Genomic DNA, 27667 nt, shown 5'->3' on the forward strand with positions numbered 1-27667 from the left:
CAAAAAATTAGCCGGCTCTATTAAAAATACAAAAAATTAGCCGGGCATGGTGGCAGGGGCCTGTAGTCCCAGCTACTTGGGGGGCTGAGGCAGGAGAATGGCGTGAACCCAGGAGGCAGAGCTTGCAGTGAGTGAGCCGAGATCGCACCACTGCACTCCAGCCTAGGTGACAGAGCGAGACTCCGTCTAAAAAAAAAGAAGTAGAACTATATGAGAACATTACAGGTTGAGTATACCTTGTGCAAAATGCTTGGGACCAGAAATGTTTCAAATTTCAAATTTTTTCACATTTTGGAATATTTGCATTATACTTACTGGCTGGGTATCCCCAGTCTGAAAATCCAAAATCTGAAATGCTCCAATGAGCACTGGATTTTCAGATTTGGGATGCTCAACCTGTAACAGACAAATTCCTAGAAACTTACAAACTAAACTAACTCAAGAAGATAGAAAATCTCAACAGACCTATCACAAGTAAAGAGATTGAATCTGTAATCAAAAACCTCCCAAGAAAGAAAAGTTCAGAACCAAATGGCTTCCCTAGTAAATTCTACCAAACATTTTTTTTTTTTTTTCTGAGACAGGGTCTCGCTCTATCCCCCAGGCTGGAGTGCAGTGGCATGATCTTGGCTCACTGCAACCTCCACTTCACGGACGGGTTCAAGCGATTCTCATGCCTCAGTCCCCTGAGTAGCTGGGACTACAGGCATGCACCACCACACTCAACTTATTTTTGTATTTTTAGTAGAGATGGGGTTTCGACATGTTGGCCAGGCTGGTCTCGAACTCCTGACCTCGGGTGATCTGCCTGCGTTGGCCTCCCAAAGTGCCGGGATTACAGGCATGAGCCACCGCACCCGGCCCTACCAAACATTTAAAAAAGACTAATACCAATCCTTCACAAACTCTATCAAAAAATAGAAAAGAAGGGAACACTTCCTAACTCACCCTATGAAGCCAGTATTACCCTGATGCCAACACTAGATAAAGACATCACAAGAAAACTACAGACCAGCATCTCTTACAAATGTGGAATGAAAAATTCCCAACACCATACTAGCAAACAGAAACCTAGAGCATATTAAAAGAATTACAAACCGTGATGAAGTCTGATTTATCACAGACATGTAAGGGTGATTTAACCTAACAAAATCAATCAATTTGATATACCACATTAATAAAATGAAGGAAAAAAAACCACATGATCCACCTTGATGCAGAAAAGGCATTTGACAGAATCCAATACTTTCATGATAAAAACACTCAAAAAATAGGAATAAAAGGAACTTCTTCAACATGATAAAGGGTATTTATTAAAAACCCAGTGCTAACACCATACTCAATAGTAAAAGGCTGAAAAGGCTTTCTCACTACTATCAGGAACAAGACAACATGCTCACTTTCACCACGGCTGTTCAACACTGTACTGGAAGTTCTAGCCTGGGGTATTAAGACAGGAAAAACGAAAGCCATTCAAGTTGGAAAGAAAGAAGTAAAACCATCTCCATTTGCAAATGATATAATATTGTATGTACAAATTTCAAAGAATCCAACAGAAAGATACTAGAACATACAAATTCAGCAGAGTTGTAGGGTACAAGATGAAGATACAAAAAACAGCTATGTTTCTATACATCAGCAATGAACAATTTCAAACGGAATTAAGAAAGTAATTCCACTTACACTAGCATCTAAAAGAATAAAATAGGTAGGAATGACCAGATGCAGTGGCTCACACCTGTAATCCAAGCACTTTGGGAGGCTGAGGCAGGCAGATCACTTGAGGTCAGGAGTTCGAGACCAGCCTGGCCAACATGGTGAAACCCTGTCTCTACTAAAAATACAAAAATTAGCCGAGTGTGGTGGTGTGTGCCTGTAATTCCAGCAACTTAGGAGGCTGAGGCAGGAGAATCACCTGGGAGGCAAAGGTTGCAGTGAGCAAAGATCGTGCCACTGTCCTCCAGCCTGGGTGACAAAGCAAGACTCTGTCTCAACAAAAAACAAAAAACACCATCCTGGCTAACACACTGAAACCCTGTCTCTACTAAAAATATAAAAAATTAGCTGGGCGTGGTGGCATGCACCTGTAGTCCCAGCTACTTGAGAGGCTGAGGCAGGAGAATCATTTGAACCCGGGAGGCCGAGGTTGCAGTGAGCCAAGATCATGCCACTGCACTCTAACCTGGGCGATAGAGAGACTCCATCTCAAAAACAAAACAAAACAAAACAAAAAAAAACCTAAGAATAAGTTGCATGGAGGTGAAACAGTTGCAACTAAATGCAAAGTAATGCTCAAATAAATTAAAGATATAAATAAATGTTTAGAAAGACATTCTGTGTTCATGGATTAGAAGACTTAATATTACTAAGATAGTGAGCTATAGATCTACCAAAAGTGATTTATACAGTCAACACAATCCCTATCAAAATTCTAAGTCTTTTTTTGCAGAAATAAAAAAGCCATGGCAACTGGAAAGTGGTAATAATAATTTAAAAAAAGCCAATCCTCAAATTCATATGAAATTTCAAGGAGCTCTGAAGCAAACCTTAAGAAGAATAACAAAGTTGGAGGAATAAAACCTCTTGATCTCAAACTTACCACAACGCTACAATCATCAAAATGGTGTGGTACTACATAAAGATAGACATATAGATAAATGGAATAGAATTAAGAGATCAGAAATTAATCTATGAAATATGATCAATCGATTTGACAAGGATGCCAAGACAATTCAATGGGGGAAAATAACAGTCTCTTTAACAGATGTACGGGGAAAACTGGATTTACTCACACAAAAGAATGAAGTTGGGGCCAGGTGTGGTGGCTCACACCTATAATCCCAGCACTTTTGAGAGGCCAAGGTGGGTGGACTGCTTGTGCCCAGGATTTCAACACCAGCCTGGGCAACATAGCAAAACCCCATTTCCAAAAAAAAAAAAAAGCAAAAAAATTAGCTGGGCCTGGTGGTGCACACTTGTGGTCCCAGCTACTCTGGAGGCTGAGGTGGGAGGAACACCTGAGCCCAGGGAGGCTGAGGACGTAGTGAGCCACGATGACTCTGTTGCACTCCAGCCTGGACAACAGAGTGAGAGACCTTGTCTCAAAAAAAAAAAAACAAAAAAACTAAGTGAATGAAGTTAGACCTCTACCTCATACCATATATAAAAACTAACTCAAAATATAGCTAGGCATGGTGGCATGCACCTGTAATCCCAGCTACTCGAGAGGTTGAGGTAGGAGAATTGCTTGAACCCGGGAGGCGGAGGTTGCAGTGAGCTGAGAATGCACCACTGCACTCCAGCCTGGGCAACAGAGCGACGCTCCGTCTCAAAACAACAAAAACAAAACAAAACAAAACAAAAAATCTAACTCAGAATAGGCCAGGTGTGGTGGCTCACACCTGTAATCCCAGCACTTTGGGAGGCTAAGGCAAGAGGATCACTTGAGATCAGGAGTTCGAGACCAGCCTGGCCAACATGGCAAAACCCCGTCTCTACTAAAAATACAAAAATTAGCCAGGGGTTAGTGGCACGTGCCTATAGGAGATCGAGACCATCCTGGATAACATGGTGAAACCCTGTCTCCACTAAAAATACAAAAAATTAGCTGGGCATGGTGGCGGGTGCCTGTAGTCACAGCTACTCAGGAGGCTGAGGCAGGAGAATGGCGTGAACCCGGGAGGTGGAGCTTGTGGTGAGCCGAGATCGCACCACTGCACCCCAGCCTGGGTGAGACTCCATCTCAAAAAAAAAAAAAAAAAAAAAGTAAGCCAGAAACAAAAGGTCAAATATTGTACAATTTCTTTTTTATGAAGTATCCAGAATAGGTAAATCCATAGACATAGAACAAAGACTGGTGCAGCTGCTGTGGTGCAGTTTGGCAGTCCCACAAACAAACACAGAATACTGTAGGAACCTGCAAATCCACTCCTAGGTAAATACTCAAAATTGAAAACAGGGACTCAACCAGATACACATCAATGTTCATGGCAGCATCATTGACAATAGTCAAAAGTGGAAACAACCCATGTGTTCATCAACAGATGTATAGATAAACAAATTATGGTTTATATATACAATGGAATATTATTCAGCTATAAAGAAGAAGTTCTCACAGATACTGCAATATGGATGAAGCTCAAAAACAATCAGTTAAATAATATAAGCTAGAAAGAAAAGAATAAATATTGTTTGACTCCATTTCTATGAATATCTAGAAATATCTAAGCAAATTCATTGAGACGAAGGGAGATTACAGGTACCAGGGGATGGGTGGAGGGTGAAATGGGAGTTACTGTCAATGGATATAGTTTCTATTTCGGGTGATGAAAATGTTTTAGAAGTAGATGGTGGTAATGTTTGTGCAAATGTTAAAAAATAAAACAGCAAACTTGATAAATTTTTTTAATTCACACGCACACGCAAATGCTATAAAAGAAACAGACTTTGGTATATCTGTGAAATAATAATCCTAGACCTCCACAAGACTAAGATTGACTCTGAATGGGACTTTACAGAAGTAGAAATCAGTGAAAGTCTGTGTTCTGCAGTATTTAACTCTATAGCAATGCAAGCCATGAGACTCATAAAAAAGGTGTGCTAAGAATTCTAAAAAAGTAACACATAAGTTAAAGCAAAATAATTTTTTTCTTTTTCTTTCTTTCATTCGTTTGTTTGTTTATTTATTTATTTATTTATTTATTTATTTATTTATTTATTTATTTATTTATTTTTTGTGACAGGATCTGCTCTGTTGCCCAGGCTGAAATGCAGTGGTACAATCTCGGCTCACTGCAACCTCTGCCTCTTGGGCTCAGGTGATTCTCTGGCCTCAGCCTCCTGAGTACCTGGAACTACAGGTGTGCACCACCACACCTGGCCAAGTTTTGTATTTTTTGTAGAGGCAGGGTTTTACCATGTTGCCTAGGTAGGGTGGTCTCAAACTCCTGGACTCAAGTGATCCACCCAACCTTGCCTCCCAAAGTGCTAGGATTACAGGTGTGAGCCACCAAGCCTGGCCCACAAAATAATATTCTTTCTCATTTTTTCAATAATCCAAGAAGTGCAATAAATAAAACTATTTTCATATTTGAATTTTACACACACTCACCCATGCTCTTGCTCTCGCGCTCTCTCTCTCTTCCCCCTATGCAAGTGACTATAAAATGACTATGGCCTGTATCTCTTTTCATTACTATATTTTGCTCTGTCAGGAGTGGATATTAAGTAAATGCTAGTCACTGACATCAAGCCATTAACACTTACAAAATACACTGCTCCAAAGCTTCCATGGCCAATTTCTCTGAGATCTGTGAAGAGCTTCTCTGGGTCTTCTTTGAAGAAGAGCTCTGCAATTTCAGGGTCCTTCAGGCTGCCTGCTCTGTTAGTTGATGGCATCCTGCTGAGCAGTCAGCTGTCTGATTCTAATTTTATACTGCTATCCCGATCCTTGGTTCATCTGTATGAATGAAGTCACGTTGGCATAAACTACTGTAGAAAAATAGAAAAAAAAGTCAGAAAAGGCAAAAACTGCTAAGAATAATTAGTATAAGGTCATATACTGATCTACAAATTTATCTCATATCTAGAATTTCACTGAAAAGGCAGTGTGGGTACTACTGCAGTAGCTCCTAAACCTGTTTCACCATCATAAACACCATAGTACTTCAAAAACAGATTCCTACTATACGGCACTTCAAAAAAATGAGATAATCTTTGTATCTTGGGAGGTTTTCTAAGTCAATACTTAAAAATTTATCCACTTCTGATGCAGTTATCTCATCAATAGAGAAGATAATATAAAAGAGACTATTTTAAAAATACACCATAACACAAGATGTGCCCACAGTATTTCTGACAACAGAAAACTTCCTTTTCTCTTCAGATACCGTACGCTAGTGTATTAATCAACTCTAACAGACATTCAAAGAAAAATATAGTGGGAGAAAGTAATGTATTTCACACAGACAACTGTTTCTCCATAAACTTAATTCACCTGATTCACATTAAAATATGCCCTTTATCAACAGTTTCATTAAATAAGTAGAAATACAGATAACCAGAAAATTTCCTGGCAGTTGTCCTATCAATTCCTTTATATCAGATTACCCAGTTTTAATACTGGCTGTCATAGCCAGACTCAGTGGCTCATGCCTGTAATCTCAGCTCTTTGGGAGGTCAAGGCAGGAGGATCGCTTGAGACCAGGAGTTCATGACCAGCTTGGGTAATATGGTAAGACCCTGTCTCTACAAAAATAAATTTAAAAAATTAGCCAAGAGTGGTGTCATGCACTTATAGTCCCAGCTACTTCGGCGGCTAAGGTGGAAGGATCACTGGAGTTCAGGAGGTCAAGGTTGCAGTGAGCTATGATCACACTACTGCACTCCAGCCTGGGCAACAGGGTGAGATCCTGTCTCAAAACAAAACAAAACAAAACTGGATATCATAATTATGAGGCTTCAGAACCTGGACTCTGGAATGACACTGCTGGATAGGAATCCCAGCAACATTAGTTCTGAAATTAGGTAGTATCATTTTCCTAATCTGTAAAATGAATATAGGCCAGGTGTGAAAGTTCACACCTGTAATCCAAGCATTTTGAGAGGTCAAAGTGCAAGGATCACTTGAGGCCAGGAGCTTGAGACCAGCTTGGACAACAAAGCAAGATCTTCCCACATAAAAAAATTACAAAATTAGCTGGGTGGTGTGGTGTGCTCCTATAGTCCTAGCTACTTGGGAGACTGAGGTGGGAGGATCACTTGTGCCCAGGGGTTCGAGGTTACAGTGAGTGATGATCACCCCATGGCATTCCTGCCTGGGCAAGACAGAGAGACAGACCCTGTTTGTTAGATGAAAGAAAGGAAAGCAAAGGAGAAAGGAAATGAAAAAGGAAAGGAAAGAAAAGAAAAGGGAAAGGAAGGAAGGAGGAAATAATCTACTTCACAGTGTAATCGGGAGGGTTAAATGTGTTAATAAATGAAAGCATAGAGTAATACTCTGGCATAATAAGCACTATAGTAAGTGTTAGCTATTTTCTTTTAACTTGCTCAAATTCAACAATTTTTAAAAACTTCAAAATTGATTTCATCATGCTTTTTTTTTTTTTTTTTCCTTTTTTTGAGAGGGAGTCTCACTCTGTCGCCCACGCTGGAGTGCAATGGCACAATCCCAGCTCACTGCAATACCCATTTCCCAGGTTCAAGCAATTCTCCTGCCTTAGCCTCCCAAGTAGCTGGGACTACAGGCGTGCACCACCGCCCCCGGCTAATTTTTGTATTTTTAGTAGAGATGGGGATTCACCATGTTGGTCAGGCTGGTCTCGAACTCTTGACCTCAAGTGATCCGCCTGCCTCGGCCTCCCAAAGTGCTGGGATTACAGGCATGAGAAACCACACCTGGCCTGATTTCATCAGACTTTTAAGAGAAAAAAACAGCTCCAACCAATTCTTGTCAAGTAACTGAAGCAATTTTAATTCTTGCTAGAAAACTTCTTTGTAACTATATAAAATACATTTATATGTCTTTTGTACCTCCCTAAATTAACACCACACTGCAATAAAAAATATATAAATTGTTAATTTGCATTCAATTTCTAATATACATCCAAGGCTGCCCCATATACTTTTACCAATTTCCCTGTTCTGGAAGTCCCTGGAGCAGTCTCAATCACAGTTCTTCCAAGAATATGTGACCATAGCAAAGTCACTTAACTTCTCATCCCTAAACTGAGTAAGCTGAACTAAATTCCATATAAAGTATTAATTTTCAATTAATCAAACCATTAAAAAAAAACAAACTTCAGTGTTACTTAAGACCATAGTTAAGAATTTTGAATGATTAAGTTTTAGTACCCTTATTAAAAGAATTATTTTACATTAAAATTTTCTAGCTGGGTCCACGATCTGCATCTTCTTTCTTATCTACCTAACAAATTCCCGAAGTCTTTCAAGATTTAGATTAAATGTCATAATGTTTGCAAAATCTTTATTAGGAAGAGTCAGTCATTCTCCCTTTATGCTCCCCCCAAAGCATCTTGCAGCATTTACCGTATTACATTGCAATTATTTAACTCTCTTTTTCCTAAACAAGCAGGCACAATGAGTCTCATTCATTTTTGTATCATCTCTCCAGCTTCTACCCCTTACCATCTACAGTTATTATACAAATATTGCTGAATAAAACAACATACTTATCTTCTATGTAACTCCTAAAAATGATTTCACTTCCACAAATACTTACAGAACAAACAGTATGCATAAGACTATGATATACAAAAACTTTAAAGTTGTTAAGAACAGAGAAAATGCAGGATAGCAACTTCCAGAAATTCAGAGAGACAAGAAATAATTAGGGAATTGAAATACTTGTTCGACCAAAGACCAAAGGATAACACAATACTATCGCCATCACAAGAGTAAAATACTAAAACAAAAAGACAAGGAAATTAATAACCTAAAAGACCCAGAAACAAACCCATGTATGTCTATCTTGGAATTTAACACACACAGTTAAAGGAGAAGAAATAAAAGTTGAGAAAACTTGACAATCCATTTGGAAAAAAAAGTTATATGCCTATCACATATCTTACCATAAACATTACTGCTAAATGGCTAAAAAAGGCATCTCAAATCAATGGGAAAAAGATTGATTTGATAAAAATGTGTTTTTGAGAGAGCCTAATAGCCATGTGAGAGAAAAATTATACCTTTTCCTCAAACTGAACATCAGAATTACATAGGGATCAGATACACAAATATAAAAAAAGAAACTATATGAGTACTGGGAGGAAATATGAGTAAATTTCTTTGTAACCAGTGTGAAGAAACTTATCTATGATCTACATGCAAAGCAGTAAGAAAAAAACATACTTGACAATATAAAAAAGAAAGCTTGAGAGGAACACAGTAAAAGACACCAAAAATAATAAAAAAACAGATAAACTTGGTATGAAAGCAGGAAGTACATCTGTAAGAATTCAAAAAAAAAAAAAAAAAAAAAAAGACCGGGTGCGGTGGCTCATGCCTTTAATCCCAGCACTTTGGCCGAGGCAGGTGGATCACCTGAAGTCAGGAGTTTGAAACCAGCCTGGCCAACATGGGAAACCCTGTCTCTACTAAAAATACAAAAATTAGCCGGGCATGGTAGTAAGCACCTGTAATCCCAGCTACTCGGGAAGCTGAGGCAGGAGAATTGCTTAAAACCAGGAGGCAGAGGATGCCCTGAGCCAAGATCGTGTCCTTACACTGCAGCCTGGGTGACATAGCAACACTCTGTCTCAAAAAAAAAAAAAAAGGCCGGGTGTAGCTCACACCTGTAATCCCATCACTTTGGGAGGCCAAGGTTGGCGGATCACTTGAGGTCAGGAGCTTGAGACCAGCCTGCCAGCCTGACCAACATGGCGAAACCCTGTCTCTACTAAAAATACAAAAATTAGCCAGGTGTGGTAGTGCATGCCTGTAGTCCCAGCTACTCGGGAGGCTGAGGTGGGAGATTGCTTGAACCCGGGAGGTGAAGGCTGCAGTGAGCAGACTGTGCCATTGCCCTCCAGCCTGGGTGACATAGTGAGACCCTGTCTCAAATAATAAGATACACTTTTAAAAAGTTTGAAACTTACATAAGAGTTAATGTCCTTAACAATGTGGAGTTTTGAAAAACAGAGAAGAAATGGACAACATCCTAATACCCCTAATATAGTTACTAAAAACGGGGGAAGCCAGACACTGTGGTGGGTGCCTATAGTCCCAGCTACCCAGGAGGCTCAGGCAGGAGAATCACTTTGGGCCCAGGAGTGTGAGGTTGTAGTGCACTCTGATCATGCCTGCGAATAGTCACTGCACTCCAGCCTGGGCAACAAAGCGAGACCTCTTCCCTTAAAAAAAAAAAAAAAAAAAAAAAGAGGCCAGGCACAGTAGCTGACTCCTGTAATCCCAGCACTTTGGGAAGCTAAGGCAGGTAGATCATCCATAGTCAGGAGTTTGAGACTAGCCTGGCCAACATGGTGAAACTTTGCCTCTACTAAAAATACTACAAATTAGACAGACATAGTGGTGCACGCCTGTAATCCCAGCTACTCAGGAGGCTGAAGCAGGAGAATTGCTTGAACCTGCGAGGTGGAGGTTGCAGTGAGCTGAGATTGTGCCACCATACTCCAGCCTAGGCAACAAGAGCACAACTCCGTCTCAAAAAGAAAAAAAAGTACAGTAAAAATACAATTACTATAGGAGCATGGTTGTATGTGTGGTGCACTGTTGACTGAAAACATCATTACATGGTGCATGACTGCATTTGGAAAGTGAATGACATACTTCTAAGTAACTCATGAGTCAATAATGGAGTTTTGAGGAAAATTAGAAAAAGATTATGAACTGAATAAAAACTAAAATACAGGCTGGGTGCGGTGGCTCATGCCTGTAATCCCAGCACTTTGGGAGGCCGAGGCAGGTGGATCACGAGGTCAGGAGATCGAGACCATCCTGGCTAACACGGTGAAACCCTGTCTACTAAAAACACAAAAAATTAGCTGGGCGTGGTAGTGCACACCTGTAGTCCCAGCTACTTGGTAGGCTGAGGGAGGAGAATGGTGTGAAAGAAAGAAAAAGGCAAGTTAAGCTAAAAGTAAATATAAGGAAGGAAATACTAAAGAACAGAATAGAAATCAGTGAAATAGAAAACAAAAGGCCAATAGAGAAAAAAATCAAGTCAAAAATTGGTTATTTGGGAGGAAGCAAAGAAGTTAGTAAGACAGAAAGGCCTCTAGCCAAACTAACAAAGGAAAACAAGCAGACATAAATTACCAATAATGCAAACAAAAGAGAGTATATCACTACAGACCCTATACACATTAAAAAGATGAGGAAATACAATGAACAGCTGTAAGCTCATAAATCTGACAACACAGATGAAATGGACAAATTATTTTGACAGATATAAACTCCCAAAAAGTCACTCAAGAAAGTAACCCGATTAGTCATATGTATATGAAAGAAAACTCCAGGCCTAGACAGTTTCATTATCAAATTCCATTAAACATTAAAGAAAAAAATAATACCAATTCTACATAAATTCTTCAAGCTTAGAAGAGAGAACATTTCCCAATTCATTTTATGAAGCCATCATGACACTGATGACTTCAGAACACTGACAATAACTGAAGATTTCTGACCAATATAAAAGCAAAAGTCATCAACATAAAAGCAAAAAATCATCAACAAAATTAGCAGATTAAATTCAGCAATATATAAAAATGACACTGCAGCACAATCAAGCAGGATTTATCTAGAAACGCAAGGCTGGTTCAGCATTAGAAAAATCATTGTCATACTCCATTCTAGACATACTAAAGAATATAAACAGAGGCAGAAAATCAAATTGATGACATCCATTCATGATAAAACACTCAAACTAGGAATAGAAAGGAACATCCTTAACCTATTAAAGGTATCTACAAAAAATCTGCTGCTAACATCATACTTAATGCTTGAAGACTGAAAGCTTTCCTCTAAAGATTAGAAATAACACAAAGGGTGCTTGCTTGGGCAGCACATATGCTAAAATTGGAATAAGAAGATTAGCATGGCCCCTGCACAAGGATGACATGCAAATTTGTAAAGTGTTCCATATTTGTACATTTTAAAATAACTTAAAGAGTATAATTGGATTGTTTGCAACTCAAAGGATAAGCACTTGGGGGGATGGATACCCCATTCTTCATATGTGCTTATTTCACATTGTATGCTTGTTTCAAAACATCTCATGTACCCCATAAATATATAAACCTACTATGTACCCACAAAAATTAAAAGTAAAAAATAAATTTAAAAAGAAGGCAATGATATCCACTCTAATCACTCCTAATCAACGCTGTACTAGAAGTTCTAGTCAGTGCTATATGGCAAGAAAAAGAACTAAAAGGCATATATAACAGAAAGAAAGAAAACTGTCTCTACTTACTGACAATATTATTGTGTACAGAGAAAATCCCAAAAATGTACAAAATAGCAATGGGAAAAAAACTGAGTAAACTAAGTCTAATAATATATGGGTAGAATTTATATAGTAAAAACAATACAAATCTGGTGAAAGAAATCAAAGTCAACCTAATTAAATGGAGACATGTACTGTATTCATGGACTGAATGACTCAATATTGTTATGAGGTAATTCTCTTCTAACTGATCCAAAAATTCAATGATTCATAGATTCAACACAATCTCAAAAGTCCAACAGGATTTTCTGTAGATATCAACAAACTGATTCTAGCCTGTATATGAAAAGGCAAAAGCTCCAAAGAAGCCAAAATAGCTTTTTAAAAAGAATAAAGGTGAAGAATTCACATTACCCGAAGATCCAATAACACCTATGTATATTGTTTGGATTGTTAGAAGACAGGAAAAAGTAAAAAATAAAATATATAAATACACGAGAACCCCCAAAAGACAACCCCGAAATACATCATTACACTGTTAGACTAGAGTTAACAGCATCCAGTGCATAACTGCTTCTTGTCTATACATACTAAAGTTCCTGAAAGTACTTTATTATTAAAAATTAGCACCATCCTGGTTGCCCTGCACCTATTCAGAATATTGCTATAACAGAGCTGTCAATGTAAACTAACAAAGAAAGGTCTTGTTCGTTTTTAATAGCTGTCATGAAAAAACTACAGGAAAGAAACAGCAGCAAGGAGCTTTCACAGCAATCCTAGACTCCATAATTCTTCTAGTCTGCTAAATACACATACATAAATACCCAAACAAAATGTAGAATTAATATAAGTGTAGGCCGGGCGCGGTGGCTCACGCTTGTAATCCCAGCACTTTGGGAGGCCGAGGCGGGCGGATCACGAGGTCAGGAGATCGAGACCACGGTGAAACCCTGTCTCTACTAAAAATACAAAAAAAAAAAAAATTAGCCAGGCGTGGTGGCGGGCGCCTGTAGTCCCAGCTACTAGGAGAGGCTGAGGCAGGAGAATGGCGTGAACCCGGGAGGCGGAGCTTGCAGTGAGCCGAGATTGTGCCACTGCACTCCAGCCTGGGCGACAGAGCGAGACCTCAAAAAAAAAAATATATATAAGTGTATAAATATTGAAAAATTTCTTTTTTTTTTTCTTCGAACATGTCACAAGGTCGCGCAGGCTGGGCCATTTTTCACGCAGGCTCACTCGAGTCAAGCAATTCTCGAACTCTGCCTCACCTCCAAACCACCGGATTACAGCGTGTGACCATGCACTGGATTTTGTTTTTTAGTAGACACGGGGTTCACAATTTGGCCAGTTGGTTCAACCTGACCTCAGGTAATCTGCCTCGCACGGTGTGAGCCACCATGCCCAGCCTAGATCAGGTTTTAAAAATATAAACATTTGTAACAAGATTTTTAAAGGCACTATGAAACAGCATATACGATTTTCATTTAAAAAGTCTATTAGATTACATTTTTTAAATTATCTAATCTGTTCTTAGAGGAAAATATCATTAAAGCAATTTACCATATCCTTCCTAATAAAGTGAACAATAAAAAGAAACTAACAATCACATCAACAGCCAATGAGATCTAATTTATTCCTGGTTCCACAAAAGTAGACCAGAGAAGCCTAGCACTTTTTAGGCTATTTACACTTGCAAATGTGAAAGGCATACATAATTTTTGTGGGTGGTGTCACTTTATCCAATCATAAACCCAAACATCTCCAAGAAAGCTGATAAAACAAGAATAAAATCCAATATAATTTATTTTAAAATCTCAGACCAAAGTAGGATTTTCAGAATTTAAGTAACTGTTCCAAATTTGCAAAACATAGTCAAATAATTGACAATAACATCATTTAAGAGCAACAAAAAGAAGATGGGGGAAGGTACTGACAATTACAGCACATTCAGTATTACTTGAGGAATGCTCCTTGAATCAACAATGATAATGTCATAGCATTCCATCTTTTAAGAACCTTCAGATTTTCACAAAAAGGACATTGCTGGTCCTAGGCAATTGATTTAACATTATAAAGCTCTTTTCCCTACATCTGTTAGTCAAAGTGTTCAGGCTTAGAAAACAGCCAATTTAGTAAAATCTGCAGTCCCTTTGGAGAAAGAAAATTGCTTCTTTACACTGAATTGGTAGAGATTATACTATCTACTATATCCTCCCTCGATAGATACACACAAACACACACACATATGTAATTATAACAATAAGTGAAATGATAAATACAACTGAGAAATACCAGCAAGAAATTTGACATTATAGGACGAATCAGGCTTACCTACATATTTGTATTTTTAGTAGGGACGGGGTTTCACCATGTTGGCCAGGCTGGTCTCAAACTCCTGGGCTCAAGTGATCCGCCCACCTCAGCCTCCCTAAGTGCTGTGATTACAGGCGTGAGCCACCACGCCAGTCCTGTTGTGAGCATTTTTATTGCTAAGTAGTATCCTATTGTATGGATATACCACTAGATTTTTGTAGGAAACTTATACATCACAATTACCTACTCCTAGTAAACTAGAAAGATGAAGAAACTTTCTTAACCATACTATCCTATTTAATGGTGAAATACATTTACATTACAGTCAAGAAGAAACCTTTATTATTCAACATTGTTCAGAGATCCTGGTGCTGTTAACATATGCCACAATACATAAAGCATTCTACAAAAAACAATAACAAAAATAGGTTCCATAAATAGGCAATCAAAGAATAAGGTTACAAATGGCCACTAAACTTACAAAAATATGCTAGCAGAACTGTGATAAATGAAATAGAAAATATTAAAAAAAAAAAACAGAAAAAAAAACCATAAAAAGAGAAAAAATGGCTGGGCGCAGTGGCTCAGTAAGTGGTGAGGTCTATAATCCAAGCACTTTGGGAGGCCTAGGTGGGAAAACAACTTGAGCCTAGGAGTTCAAGACCAGCCTAAGCAAACTAGGGAGACCCCATCTCTACAAAAAATGTGAAAATTAGCTCGGTGTGGTGGCATGTGCCTGTTGTCCCAGCTACTTGGGAGGAGGTTGAGGTGGGAGGATTGCTTGAGCCAGGGAGGTTGAGGCTGTAGTGAACCATGATTGTACCACTGCATTCCAACCTGGATGACTCTGTCTCAAAAAAAAAAAAAAAAAAAAAGACAGAAAAATCAACAAAGCCAACTTTCAAGAAGTTGGTTCTTGAAACAAAACAGGCAAACCTATTAACCAGACAGAAAACAACAAAAAGAAGACTCAAATTATTAAAATTAGTAATGAAAGCAGAGATTTTTTTTTGAGACGTTGTCTTGCTCTGTCACCAGGCTGGAGTGCAGTGGCGGCGACCCTGGCTCACTGCAACCTCTGCCTCCCAGGTTCAAGCGATTCTCCTGCCTCAGCCTCCTGAGTAGCTGGGACTACAGGCGCGCATCACCACGCCCAGCTAGTATTTGTATTTTTAGTAGAGACGGGGTTTCACCATGTTGGCCAGGATGGTCTCGATTCTTGACCTTGTGATTCCGCCTGCCTTAGCCTCCCAAAGTGCTGGGATTACAGGTGTGAGCCACCGTGTCTGGCCAAAGCAGAGACGTTACTACCAAACTTACAGAAATAAAAAGGATATGAGAATAATATGAACAACCAACAAATTAGGTAATCTAGATGAAATGGTCAAATTCCTAAAATCACACAAACTATCAAAACTAACTCAAGAAAACAGAACATTTGACCTAGATCTAATTTCAACAAGTAAAGACATTGATAAAGCAGTAATCAGAAAACTATCAGAGGAAACAGCCTGGAACGAGATGGCTTCATTCATGACTTCTATAATTTTTTTTAAAGAAGGGGGTCTCGCTATATTGCCCAGAGTGGACTCGAACTCATGGGCTCAAGTGATCCTCTAGTCTCAGTCTCCCAAGTCTGGGACTACAGACATGCACCACCAAGCCAGACTTCTACCAAATATTTAAATAAGAATTAACTCATTTTATGGGCCAGTAGTGCCTTGATACCAAAGCCAGACAAAGATATCACAAGAAGAAAAAATTACAGACCAATACCCCTTATGAATATAGACTCAAAAATCCTCAACAAAAATACCTGAATCCAGCAGCATGTTAAAAGGATTATACACTATGATAAAGTGGCACTTATTCTAGGAATGCAAGGGTGATTCAACATATGAAAAGAAATCAGTGTAATATATCACTTTATCAAAATGAAGGGAAAAAAACCCACAATCATCTCGATAAATATGGAAAACGCATTTGATAAAATGCAACACACTTTCATAATAAAAACACTCAACTGGCTGGGCCAGTGGCTCATGCTTGTAATCCCAGCACTGTAGAAGGCCAAGGTGGCCAGATCACCTGAGGTCAGGAGTTCGAGACCAGCCTGACCAACATGGTGAAACCTCATCTCTACTAAAAATTCAAAAATTAGCAGGGTGAGGTGGCACATGCCTGTAATCCCAGCTACTCAGGAGGCTGAGGCAGGAGAACTGCTTGAACCCGGGAGGCAGAGGCTGCAGTAAGCTGAGATCACGGGACTGCACTCCAGCCTGGGCAAAGGGCAGACTCTGTCTCAAAAGAAAAAAAAAGAAAAGTAATTGATATAACCATTAAGAATTATTTACAGTATATGATAAGTATCTAAATACTGACTGATAAGACAAGAGCCCCTCCTTCCAGCCGTTTCCTTTTAATAAGCTCATATGGTACCTCTACTTTTCCATGCTTTCATTGTTTAATACTGTAGCCACTTTTTGGGGGTTGTGGAGCAGACTACAACACAGAGTTACAATACGACGCAAAATTCTTGTAATGTCTCTCTCACAAGCACTTACATTCCTTCAAGTTTGAAAGAGTATTGACCCAAAATGTTAACAGTTTTTCTATGTGAGTGCTAGGACTTATATAAGACTTATTTTCATCATTTTCCTTATCAGAATTTTCTAGTTTATTTTGCTTAAAATTAACACTGCTCGTGTGAATTTTAAAAATGCAAGTTAAAAAAATAGAGTTGTGACTATTCTCAAATGTCAGAAAGGTAAATGCAAGACAGGGGTGAAGCAGGAATTTTTTAAGTTTAATATCATAGCTCAAAATCTGTAAGTGTTACAACTTTGCAAAGTAGAAAGATTTTTGTTCATTTTTAAAAATTCCACGCATACACTGGAAGACATTCTCCTAAAAGATTACTTTTAGGTTGAGGATGAGGAGTGGAAGTAGGACTGTCAAATTAGATACCTATAACTTCCCACTATTATATTATAGACTATCTTAAAAAAAAATTTTTTTTTTTTTTTAAGAGACAGAGTCTTTCTCACTACGTTGCCCTGGCTGGATTCAAACTCTTGGGGCTCAAGACATTCTCCTGCCTCAGCCTCTTAAGTAGCTGGGACTACAGATTGGTAGTCCTCGCCCTGTAATTATGGACTATTTAGATATCTATAACTCCACACTAAAAAATCTAACAAGAATTATTTTCTGTCAAAACAGAAATTCTGTAAAACAACTAGCTTGGACTTTTCAAAACATCATTAAAGACAAAAAATACACAGGTAACTGTTCTGGAGACTAAAGAGACAAGACAACAATATGCAATGTATGGCCTTTGACTGAATCCCAGATTGGGTAAAAAAAATTCCAGCTTTAAAAGGCATTAGCGGCTGGGCACGGCGGCTCATGCCTGTAATCCCAGAACTTTGGGAGGCCGAGGCGGGCAGATCACAAGGTCAGGAGTTCAAGACCAACCTGACCACATGGTGAAATCCTATCTCTACTAAAAATACAAAAAAATTAGCCAGGCATGGTGGCACGCACCTGTAATCCCAGCTACTCAGGAGGCTGGGGCAGGAGAATTGCTTGAAGCTGGGAGGCGGAGGTTGCAGTGAGCCAAGATCACCCCACTGTACTCCAGCCTGGGCAACAGAGGAGTGAGACTCAGTCTCAAAAAAAAGAAAGAAATTAGCATGACAAATTGAGGAAATCTAACAGACTGTATATTTGATAAGAATACTATATCACTGCTAAATTTCCTATCACAATTATATTGTGCTTAGCAGGAAAATGTGCTTGAGCAATACATACTGAAGTATTTAGGGTCATGATTCTGCAACTAATTCAAATGGTTCAGGGAAGAAAAATGTGTCTATGTAACAGCAATATATGTTACAGAGCAATAAGTTAATGAATTGGTAAGCTTTCATGAAGGTATAATGGCTATTCATTTTACTGAACTTGCAACTTTTCAATAAGTTTTACATTTTTCAAAATAAAAAGTTGGAAAGTCCTAAACAGTAGACTAAATAATTACTAAAGTCCAACAACAGTAAACTAAATAATTAATTACTAAAACTCGCTCAAGAGGTGGGACTGTTGTCTCCTGTTAGACAGTAATTAGAAAGAGTAACAAACTGTTACTTCTAATCATGTTTTAGAATCTGATAGCTTTATTTGTCTGTTTTGAGACAAGATCTCCTCACTCTGTTATGCAGGCTGAAATGCAGTGCCACGATCTCACTGCAGCCTCGACCTCCTGAGCTCTGGGCTCAAGGGATCTTCCCATCTCACCTCCCAAGTAGCTGGGACTACAGGCATGTGCCACCACGCCCAACTGATTTTTGTATTTTTGACAACAGGTTTTGCCATGTTACCCACGCTATTCTCGAACTTTTGAGCTCATGTGATCCGCCCGCCTCAGCCTCCCAAAGTGCTGGGATTACAGGCATGAGCCACTGCATCCAGCCAGAACCAGATAGCTTTATAGGTATTTGCAAACTTCAACACAGAAAAGTAGGAAACTTTTAAATTTGTTTTGATGCTCACATAATTCTAATAGTAAACAGAACAGAAAAAGAAAAATCCACAAACTAATTTTACTCTAAATTCATATAAAAATGGAAGAAAAATCCACAAACTAATTTTACTCTAAATTCATATAAAAATGGTATTTTCAATAGAATATTCAAATAGTAATATTGGAACATTCAAAAAATAAAAATAATAAAAATAAATTTAAAAAATGTAATATTGGAACAATGTTTAAATTTGGGCTTACATATATGAATGTTTTGTAACAGTCTTCTCCATACCATCCTCTTATACCTATGGAAGAAAGACACTGCTGATCCACCACACCATTTTCCCCATAGAATATAAAGGCAGTTACGGCGGGGCACGCTGGCTCACGCCTGTAATCCCAACACTTTGGGAGGCTAAGGCGGGCGAATCAGAAGGTCAGGAAGCCGAGACCAGCCTGGCCAACATGGTGAAACTCCATCTCCAATAAAAATACAAAAAACTAGCTGGATGTAGCGTTGGGCACCTGTAATCCCAGCTACACGGGAGGCTGAGGCAGGAGAATTGCTTGAACCTGGGAGGCAGAGGTTGCAGTGAGCTGAGATCGTACCACTGCACTACAGCCCGGGTGACAGAGTGAGACTCCGTCTCAAAAAAAAAAAAAAGAAGAATATAAAGGCAGTTCCAAAGGCATAAGTACTCCTTCATTTTATCAGAATTGAAATAGAATGCAAAACTTATTTCCCACTTCCAGGTTTTCTACTTCAAAAAGCCAAGTTACATTATTATATCTTATACATTATATGCCAAAATTAATCAGACATGGATTAATGAGTTTAATCAGGAATAAGTTTTAATAATAGGTTAATAATAGGTTATGTATACTCTATAAAACCAATTTTAAGAAATACATAGGCCGGCGCGGTGGCTCAGGCCTGTAATCCCAACACTTTGAGAGGCTGAGGCAGGCAGATCACTTGAGGTCAGGAGTTCAAGACCAGCCTGGCCAACATGATGAAACCCCATCTCTACTAAAAATGCCAAAATTAGGCCAGGCACAGTGGCTCAAACCTGTAATCTCAGTGCTTTTGGAGGCCAAGGGGGGCGGATCACAATGCCAGGAGCTCGAGACCAGCCTGGCCAACATGGTGTAACCCTGTCTCTACTAAAAATACAAAAATTAGCCGGGCGTGGTGGCAGGCGCCTGTAGTCCCAGCTAGTTGGGAGGTTGAGGCAGGAGAATTGCTTGAACCTGGGAGGTGGAGGTTGCAGTGAGCTGAGATCTCGCCACTGTACTCCAGTCTGGGTGACTCACCATTGTACTCCAGCCTGGGCGCGAGAGGGAGACTCTGTTAAGTAAGTAAGTAAGTAAGTAGACAGACAGACGACCGACAGACAGATGACTGACAGACAGACGACAGACAGACAGATCGATAGATAGATAGATAGATAGATAGATAGATAGATAGATAGATAGATAGACAGACAGACAGACAGACAGACAGACAGAGCAAGCAAGCCAGCCAACCAGCCAGCCGGGTGTGGTGGTGCATGCCTGTAATCCCAGCTACTCGGGAGGGTGAGGCAGGAGAATGGCTTGAACCTGAGAGGCAAAGGATGCAGAGAGCCGAGATTGTGCCATTGCATTGCAGCCTGGCAACAGAGCAAGACTCCATCTCAGAAAAAAAAAAAAAAAAAAAAGGAAATACATAAAACTCCTACACCAAGTACATTACATTTCATTTGATCCTCTTAAAGGCACTTTTAAGTACTACTTAAGTAAAGATGTCAGGAGGAATAAGTAAGATTTTACACATAATATACTTAGCAAGGTACCTGACATACAGGAAACAATATCATCTACTTTTATTATCCCCAATTTATAGATGTGAAACTCAAAATTCAGAGACATTAAGCAATCTGTTAAGATTACACAGCCTAATAAGTGGTGGAACGGAAATCTGAACCCAAGGGGTTTCATCCTAGAAAATCTCTTCTTAACTACTATACTATATACTGCCTATACAGTAAAAATGCAGAGAAGCAATAATAAAGGAAATATGCCAAAACACTGATGATCTCCAGGTAGTAAAATCAGGAATGGTTTTAATCTTCCTTATGTTCTAGTTATACATGAAGTACTTTTAAAACTATTTTTTCCAGAGAATTAAAAAGTATCAGTAACACAAATACCAGTATTACAAATACCTAGAAGTTATAAAATCTACATCAAAAGCTTGGTCTTATTAGTTCCGTAGCAGTACTTTCAAGAATGACAACATATTTTCTGATAAATCAAACTACTGAACTCAGCTCAGTAATCAAAATCTAATAACCAGCTGGGGGCAGTGGCTAATGCCTGTAATCCCAGCACTGTGGGAAGCCGAGGAAGGAGGATCACTTGAGGCCAGGAGTTTGAGACCAGCCTGGCCAACAATGTGCAACTCTGTCTCTATGAAAAAATACCAAAAAAAAAAAAAAAAAAAAATATTAGCTGGCCATGGTGGCAGCTACTCCAGTGGCTGAGACATGAAAATCACTTGAACCTGGGAGGGGGAGGTTACAGTGAGCCAAGATCAAGATCATGCCATTGCACTCCAGCCTGGTGACAGAGACACTCTCTCAAAAAGGAAAAAAAAAGAAGAAAAAAAAAGAAAAACAAATCTTAGTCACACCACTTCTGATTTTCAAGAAAATTTAAAGGTAATAATTAAAATACCCAAGATACTCACATGTATAAAATATTATAATATGGTAACTTAGCAGTGCAACATAAAACGAATATGATGGGGGAAATCAAGAAAAAAATATTTTCCTTCTGGTATAACTGTTCTCATTGTACATGTACAACAACTTGGTTAACTATAGTTTAGGTAAGGCAAGAATTATCACCAAAAGGGGTCGGGAGTGGTGGCTCATGCCTGTAATCCCAGCACTTTGGGAGGCCAAGGCAGGTGGATCACTTGAGGTCAGGTGGTTGAAACAAGCCTGGCCAACATGGCGAAACCCTATCTCTACTAAAAATACAAAAATTAGCCAGACGTGGTGGTGCACACCTGTAGTCCCAGCTACTCAGGAGGCTGAGGCACAAGAATCGCTTGAACCCAGGAGGCAGAGGTTGCAGTGAGCCAAGATTGTGCCACTGCACTCCAGCCTAGGTGTCAGAGACACTATCTCAATAAAAAAGTAAAAAAAAAAAAAGAATTATTACCAAAAGGAAGCAAATATTTAATCCAATATGCAAAAGATATTGCTTTTAAATTGTTATTTTCAATTTAGATTTGTCCTTTTTGACCTCTTTTTACTGGTCTTTTCCCAGGGTGTATTTTGGTTCTGTCATCTCCAAAGAACTGTCCTAATAAGACAGCCAAGTGGGAGGGGTCCCTGGATAAACTCCAACCAGCCTGCCCACTGAAGTGGAGCCTCATGAAGTTCATGCCCGTTACAGCAGGAAGGAGCCTGGCCCCTCTTCTTCCTGTGTGGAGCCTGAGATTTGAACAGCTGGGTGAGAAGCACTCCAGCAAGGGACTCTGGCCTTGCAGAATATCCCTGTTTCCCCTTTTATTCCCTTTTCACCGAAAAAAACCCTGCTTTACTCACCCTTTAAACCATCTGGGAGCCTACATTTTCCTGGCCATGGGATGGACAAGAATCCCATCTTTAGCTGAATTAAGGAAAAGTCCTGCAACTTTTTGGCGCCCAGCGTGGGGCTCAAGGAAAGTGAGTGAAATGGGAACTCAAAACCTCTAGCTGTGGTTTCTAAGCCTTTTCATCCTTGGACTTGAGCTTATGCGAAACTGCACCCCCACCCTGTCGCTCCTTGGGGGGTCGGGGGCCTTTTCATGGTCTTTTGTTCCTTTTTCAGGAGGGACTAGGGAGCAGCAGGTCCCAGCCACTATCCCCTCCATGCCAGGACCGGGATGCATGGCCCAAGGGTCCGACACAGCCAGCAGACTGGTTCCCAGACACATCAGGGCAGCCTTCCTCTTCCCCAGCCAAGGGGTTTCAACTCTGTGGGACAGAAATTAAACTTTTGTCCCTGGTGGAGGAACCACTTGCTTAAGAATAAAGGTCAGGAGTCCGAGACCAGCCTGACCAACATAGTGAAACTCCGTCTCTACTAAAAATACAAAAATTAGCAGGGCGTGGTGGCATGCCCCTGTAGTCCCAGCTACTCGGGAGGCTGAAGCAGGAGAATCACTTGAACCTGGGAGACAGAGGTTGCAGTGAGCTGAGATTGTGCCACTGCACTCCTGCCTGGCAACAGAGCAAGATTCCATCTCAACAAAAAAACAAAAAAAAAAAAAAAAGAAAAAAGAAATAAAAACAGCCCTAAAGACTATGGTAAAATGCAGGTCAGATCCAAAGTTTCCTAAGTGTTTTGAGATTACAAACTGCTTTTTGGGTTTTGAGAGCTGTCTGTCTTGCCTGCTTCACAACTGCTAAGGCCTGGGGACACATGGAACTAACCACACCCTTAAGTAAGAAAGCAAACCTTGGCTGCAGTTAGCACACATTTAAAGCAACTTACCAAGTTTTACCTTAAAGTTAAAAATTGCTAGCAGTTAACTGAAACTACCAGAAATAGATTTACATGCAAGGTGAGTAAGAACAGTGAAATGTGTTTTTTAGCAAAAGGTTATAAGAACACATGGAAATGTCTAGGGTGACAGAATTGAGTTAAATTAGGAAAAAGCTGAAGGTTGAAAGAAGTGGTGGAAGAATTGTAAAAATTAATCTTGGAGAAGAAGTTCTCTCTGTGTACATAGTGATGAAATTCAAAAAAGGGTATTATATGGTTTTTCTGTAAATTGAGCACTGAAATAAAAGCACAAGGTTTTCCTAAGGCGCTAATCTGCTCTTTGGCAAAATTTGTAAAGTATTATAGAAGGTTTTTTCGGCCAGGCACGGTGGCTCACGCCTGTAATCCCAGCACTTTGAGAGGCCAAGGCAGGCAGATCACAAGGTCAAGAGTTTGAGACCAGCCTGGCCAACATAGTGACACCCCATCTCTACTAAAAATAAAAAACATTATCCAGGCATGGTGGTGGGTGCCTGTAATCCTAGCTACTCGGGCGGCTGAGACAGGAGAATCACTTGAACCCGGGAGGAGGAGGTTGCAGTGAGCCAAGATCACATCACTGCACTCCAGCCCCGGCAACAGTGCCAGATTCCATATGAAAAAACAACAACAACAAAAAAAAGGTTTTTTTTCTTCTTTAAACTTTTTGAGTCATCATTTCGGCAAAATAAGTAACTTGCAGTAATCTCAAATTTTATTTTATAATATCAAGTGTTTTAAACCTCAAACATTTCGCAGCCTTCCCAAAATCAAACTTCAGTTTCAAAATTGTCTTCCCTGGCACCTGGCTTTTCAGATACTTCAGAGGGCCCCTGAAGTGTCTGGAAAAGAAAGGCAAACAGGATTATGTGACATGTTTAGGTACACGGAATTGCCAAAATGATGTTCAATCTTCTTTAGGTTATATCTTAGTAAATAATGCTTATGTATGCTCCAAAATTGCATGGGATTTCTAAAATTCTAATGTCTCCGTATTTGCTATCAATCATAATTAAGGTTGTTAAGTTATTGTAAACCATGGAGATAACCAAACTTCTTTGCCAACTGTGTTTCTGACTGTAATTACCCTGACCACTCGGCTATTCACAGATGATTGTTCTCTTGTTTTAATCCTTTTCAGAAGATGGTTTATAATAGACTGTAAGACTTTAACAGGTGATCTCAAATACAGACTTCAGATAACTTTGGAGTTTGTAACATTTTAACAAAGGAAAATGAACAGGACTCATGAAGAGCTGAAATGTTTACAAATATCAAGCAAAACAAGAGTTAACTAAATGGACTGAACTCAGAAAGCTGAAGCAACCTTTTTGACTTTTGGTTGGAATATTGCTGATCCTTGTTTGGTTTTTCAGTCAAGGAAACTCATTTTGAACTATTTACGGCCTTTAATAATTGAATAAGGTATATTCCTATGAAAAAAAACTTTGGAGCATGTATGTTTCTCTCTGCCTGGTGCCTCTAAAATTTGGAAACTGTGAGTATTCTTTAATTTTTTGATTTTTTAAATTTTTAAAACATTTTTTACTTATTTATTTTTGAGACAGTTTCACTCTTGTTGCCCAGGCTGGAGTGCAATGGCTCAATCTCAGCTCAATGCAACCTCTGCCTCCTGGGTTCAACCGATTCTCTTGCCTCAGCCTTCCAAGTAGCTGGGATTACAGGCACCAGCCACCACACCCAGCTAATTTTTTGTATTTTTAGTACAGATGGGGTTTCACCATGTTGGCCAGGCTGGTCTCGAACTCCTGACCTCAGGAGATCCACCCACCTCGGCCTCCCAAAGTACTGGGATTACAGGCGTGAGCCACCGCACCCAGCCTATCTGTGAGTATTCATATGGCAATATAAGTGTTTGCAACAGTGCAATGAGAATCCATTTTTCTTTTGTAACAGGATACAACTGGAGAAAATGGTTATTTTAACAAGGCTTTTACTGGAAGGGTATGCTTCCCTTTAAGGACTCGAGCTCGAAGTCGAACTTGCAGAACCAATAAAAGCCCCATGGAGAAACTGACCTAATACCCTCATCTTCGCAGTCCTTGTACAGGGTTCCTGACCTGTGGTCAGTAAAGAATGTCACTTTCTAAGAGGTCTAGGAGCTCCAAGTTTATCTTGGGACCTTAAGAGGAGAGGATCACCCAACTCATAGGTGTTTCAAGGTCTTATCTGAGATTCCTTGGGGAACAGAGTTCCATCAAAGCCAATCTAAAAGGCCTATGTAGACATAATTATTCTTGCTATACTTTAGGCAAATAATCAGGTCAAGTATAGGGCTAAGGGATTTTGCAAACCACTCAGTCCTATCATGATTTTTTTTAACAAAAATGAGGACTGGAAAGAGAGAAATCATGTTCTAAAATTTATCATACATTTGTCATTAAATTCTAAACTCATTAGTTGTTTTTAAGTTTTCACCTACATTTTAGACTAACCCTGCTTGTTCCTGTGAACTAACCAGCAATCTCCAGCTGCATCTCAGAAAGAACAACAGGGATGGGTAATGTAAAAATCTGGACCAATATTCTAGTTCTGAGCAATTATCCTTCAAATTCTTCCAGGTGATGGGAATACATAGGATGCCCATCACTCAGGTTTCCTTTTGGGAAAGTAAGACCAAGGGAGCTAACCAAAGCCAAGCACCATGCACCCAAATCCTAGCAAGCATAACTAGAGCCACCAGTTATCTGGGTGTGTCACAAGACATCCTTTCCTCTCCCTTACTGGAGGAGGACTCAGTTCTACATTTGGCTTAGCATTTGGCTTATGATAAGGAGTCCATGCAACCCCCCTGAGAAACATCTTTGTCCCAGACTCAATTCCAAATTTCAGGTCAAAGACCTAGGAAAAAAACTGGATCTCAGGGATCCAGAGGCAAATGACAACAGAGGTTAAAAGGCATATCGCAGGTGAGCGTGGCTGACTCCTGCTGATTAAGCCAACTCCAAGCTTCCTGTTTCATGAATAAAGGCCACATTAATATCGATGGCATAAATGAGGCCTAGGGAACTCCAAAGCTACTGACAGTAAGTGGGAAAGAGACATAGGTGAGACAAATAATTCCTATTGTCTAGACGCCCCTGCTTCATGGGTGCAAGCCACTTTTGTACTCATGGTGGCACCTGCCAAGGTCGCCAGAACTCGGGGATGCAAGGACAGAAGACTGAAAGAGGACACTCTTTCCTCTCACTCTCATGTATCCTGGGTATCTGCTAGGAAAATAAGGGAACCAGGGAGGCCTGCTTCCCTCTTTCTAGATTGGTAGCCGTTCATCTTCAATCTGTACCCCTTTCAAATGCATCCTGAACCTCTGGGACTCCTTTAAAAGGAGACTTTTTCCCTTTCTCCTCAGTTCTCTCTTCACTAATAGATAATTGTGTTTCTGTACTACAAGACACTCCCCTCAAATGCATCCTCCGAACTAGAAAGAGCTAATTTCCCAAACTTTCAACTGGTTGGCTTAGGATTGGGCTCAGAGGAAGGGAACCCAAAAGCCCAACATGCCAGCAAAAGGGTAAAGTTTCTTTACCAGTCGGGTTTTTGGCCTCCCTCTCCCTGTGAAAATTGGTAAAAGGCCTCAGAATTTTTCAGCTCTCCTTACCCCTCCCCTTGTTTCGTTTTGATGCATGTTTTCTAATAACCCGGTTTGTCTGTTCTTGCCTTCAGGCCATCAAACTCCAAATGGTCATGCAACCAGAGCCTCTGATGGTGGCCCCTTCTGCTGGGAACCCCTAAATAGGCCTCTTAGGGAGCTCTGACTGCTGTTTCCCCCAAAACAGCCCTCTGTCAGCAGGAAGCAGTTAAGATTGGTCTTCGTCCATGTCCTTAATCTAACAATTGCTAGATTAGAGGGGAAATTAGATAGCCAGGTGGGAGGGGGTCCCCAGAGAAACTACAACAAGCCTGCCCCCTGGAGCTGAGTCTCAGGAGGTTCATGCAATTTGCATCGGGGAGGAGTCTGGCCCCTCCTCTTCCTGTGTGGAACCTGAGATTTGAATGGCAGGGTGGGAAGTGCTCCAGCAGGAGACTGGCCTTGTGGAGTATCCCTATTTCCCCTTTTTTTCCCTTTTCACCCAATAAAACCCTCTGCTTTACTCACCCTTTAAACTGTCTGCAAGCCTGAATCATGGCCATGGGACGGACAAGTTCTTTAGCTGAACTAAGGAAAAGTCCTGCAATGCTAACAGAGCTGCCTTAGTTGATTTCTAGAGTGAAGAATCTTTTTTTTTTTTTTGAGAAGGAGTCTTGATCTGTCCCCCAGGCTGGTGTGCAGTGGCGCGATCTTGGCTCACTGCAAGCTCCGCCTCCTGGGTTCACGCCATTCTCCT

General features: G+C 40.0%; 1 protein-coding gene and 1 pseudogene across 2 annotated transcripts in view; one reads left to right on the plus strand and one right to left on the minus strand.

The window, feature by feature from the left end:
• The window catches only part of TAOK1 (TAO kinase 1), a 169266-nt gene that overhangs the window by 98239 nt on the left and 43360 nt on the right, over window positions 1-27667 (minus strand). The window contains exon 2 of one of the 2 annotated variants that reach the window (XM_032163138.2): window positions 5266-5490. In XM_032163138.2, the coding sequence (XP_032019029.1) occupies window positions 5266-5397 (132 nt within the window). In that variant the 5' untranslated portion in view covers window positions 5398-5490. The remainder of the gene's footprint in view (window positions 1-5265; window positions 5491-27667) is intronic. The other variant, XM_058445982.1, reaches the window with a different exon arrangement.
• LOC116475965 (U6 spliceosomal RNA) lies at window positions 11524-11624 on the plus strand (annotated as a pseudogene).

The sequence above is a fragment of the Hylobates moloch genome, unplaced genomic scaffold, assembly GCF_009828535.3.
Source record: "Hylobates moloch isolate HMO894 unplaced genomic scaffold, HMol_V3 SCAFFOLD_10, whole genome shotgun sequence".
Classification (NCBI taxonomy): domain Eukaryota; kingdom Metazoa; phylum Chordata; class Mammalia; order Primates; family Hylobatidae; genus Hylobates; species Hylobates moloch.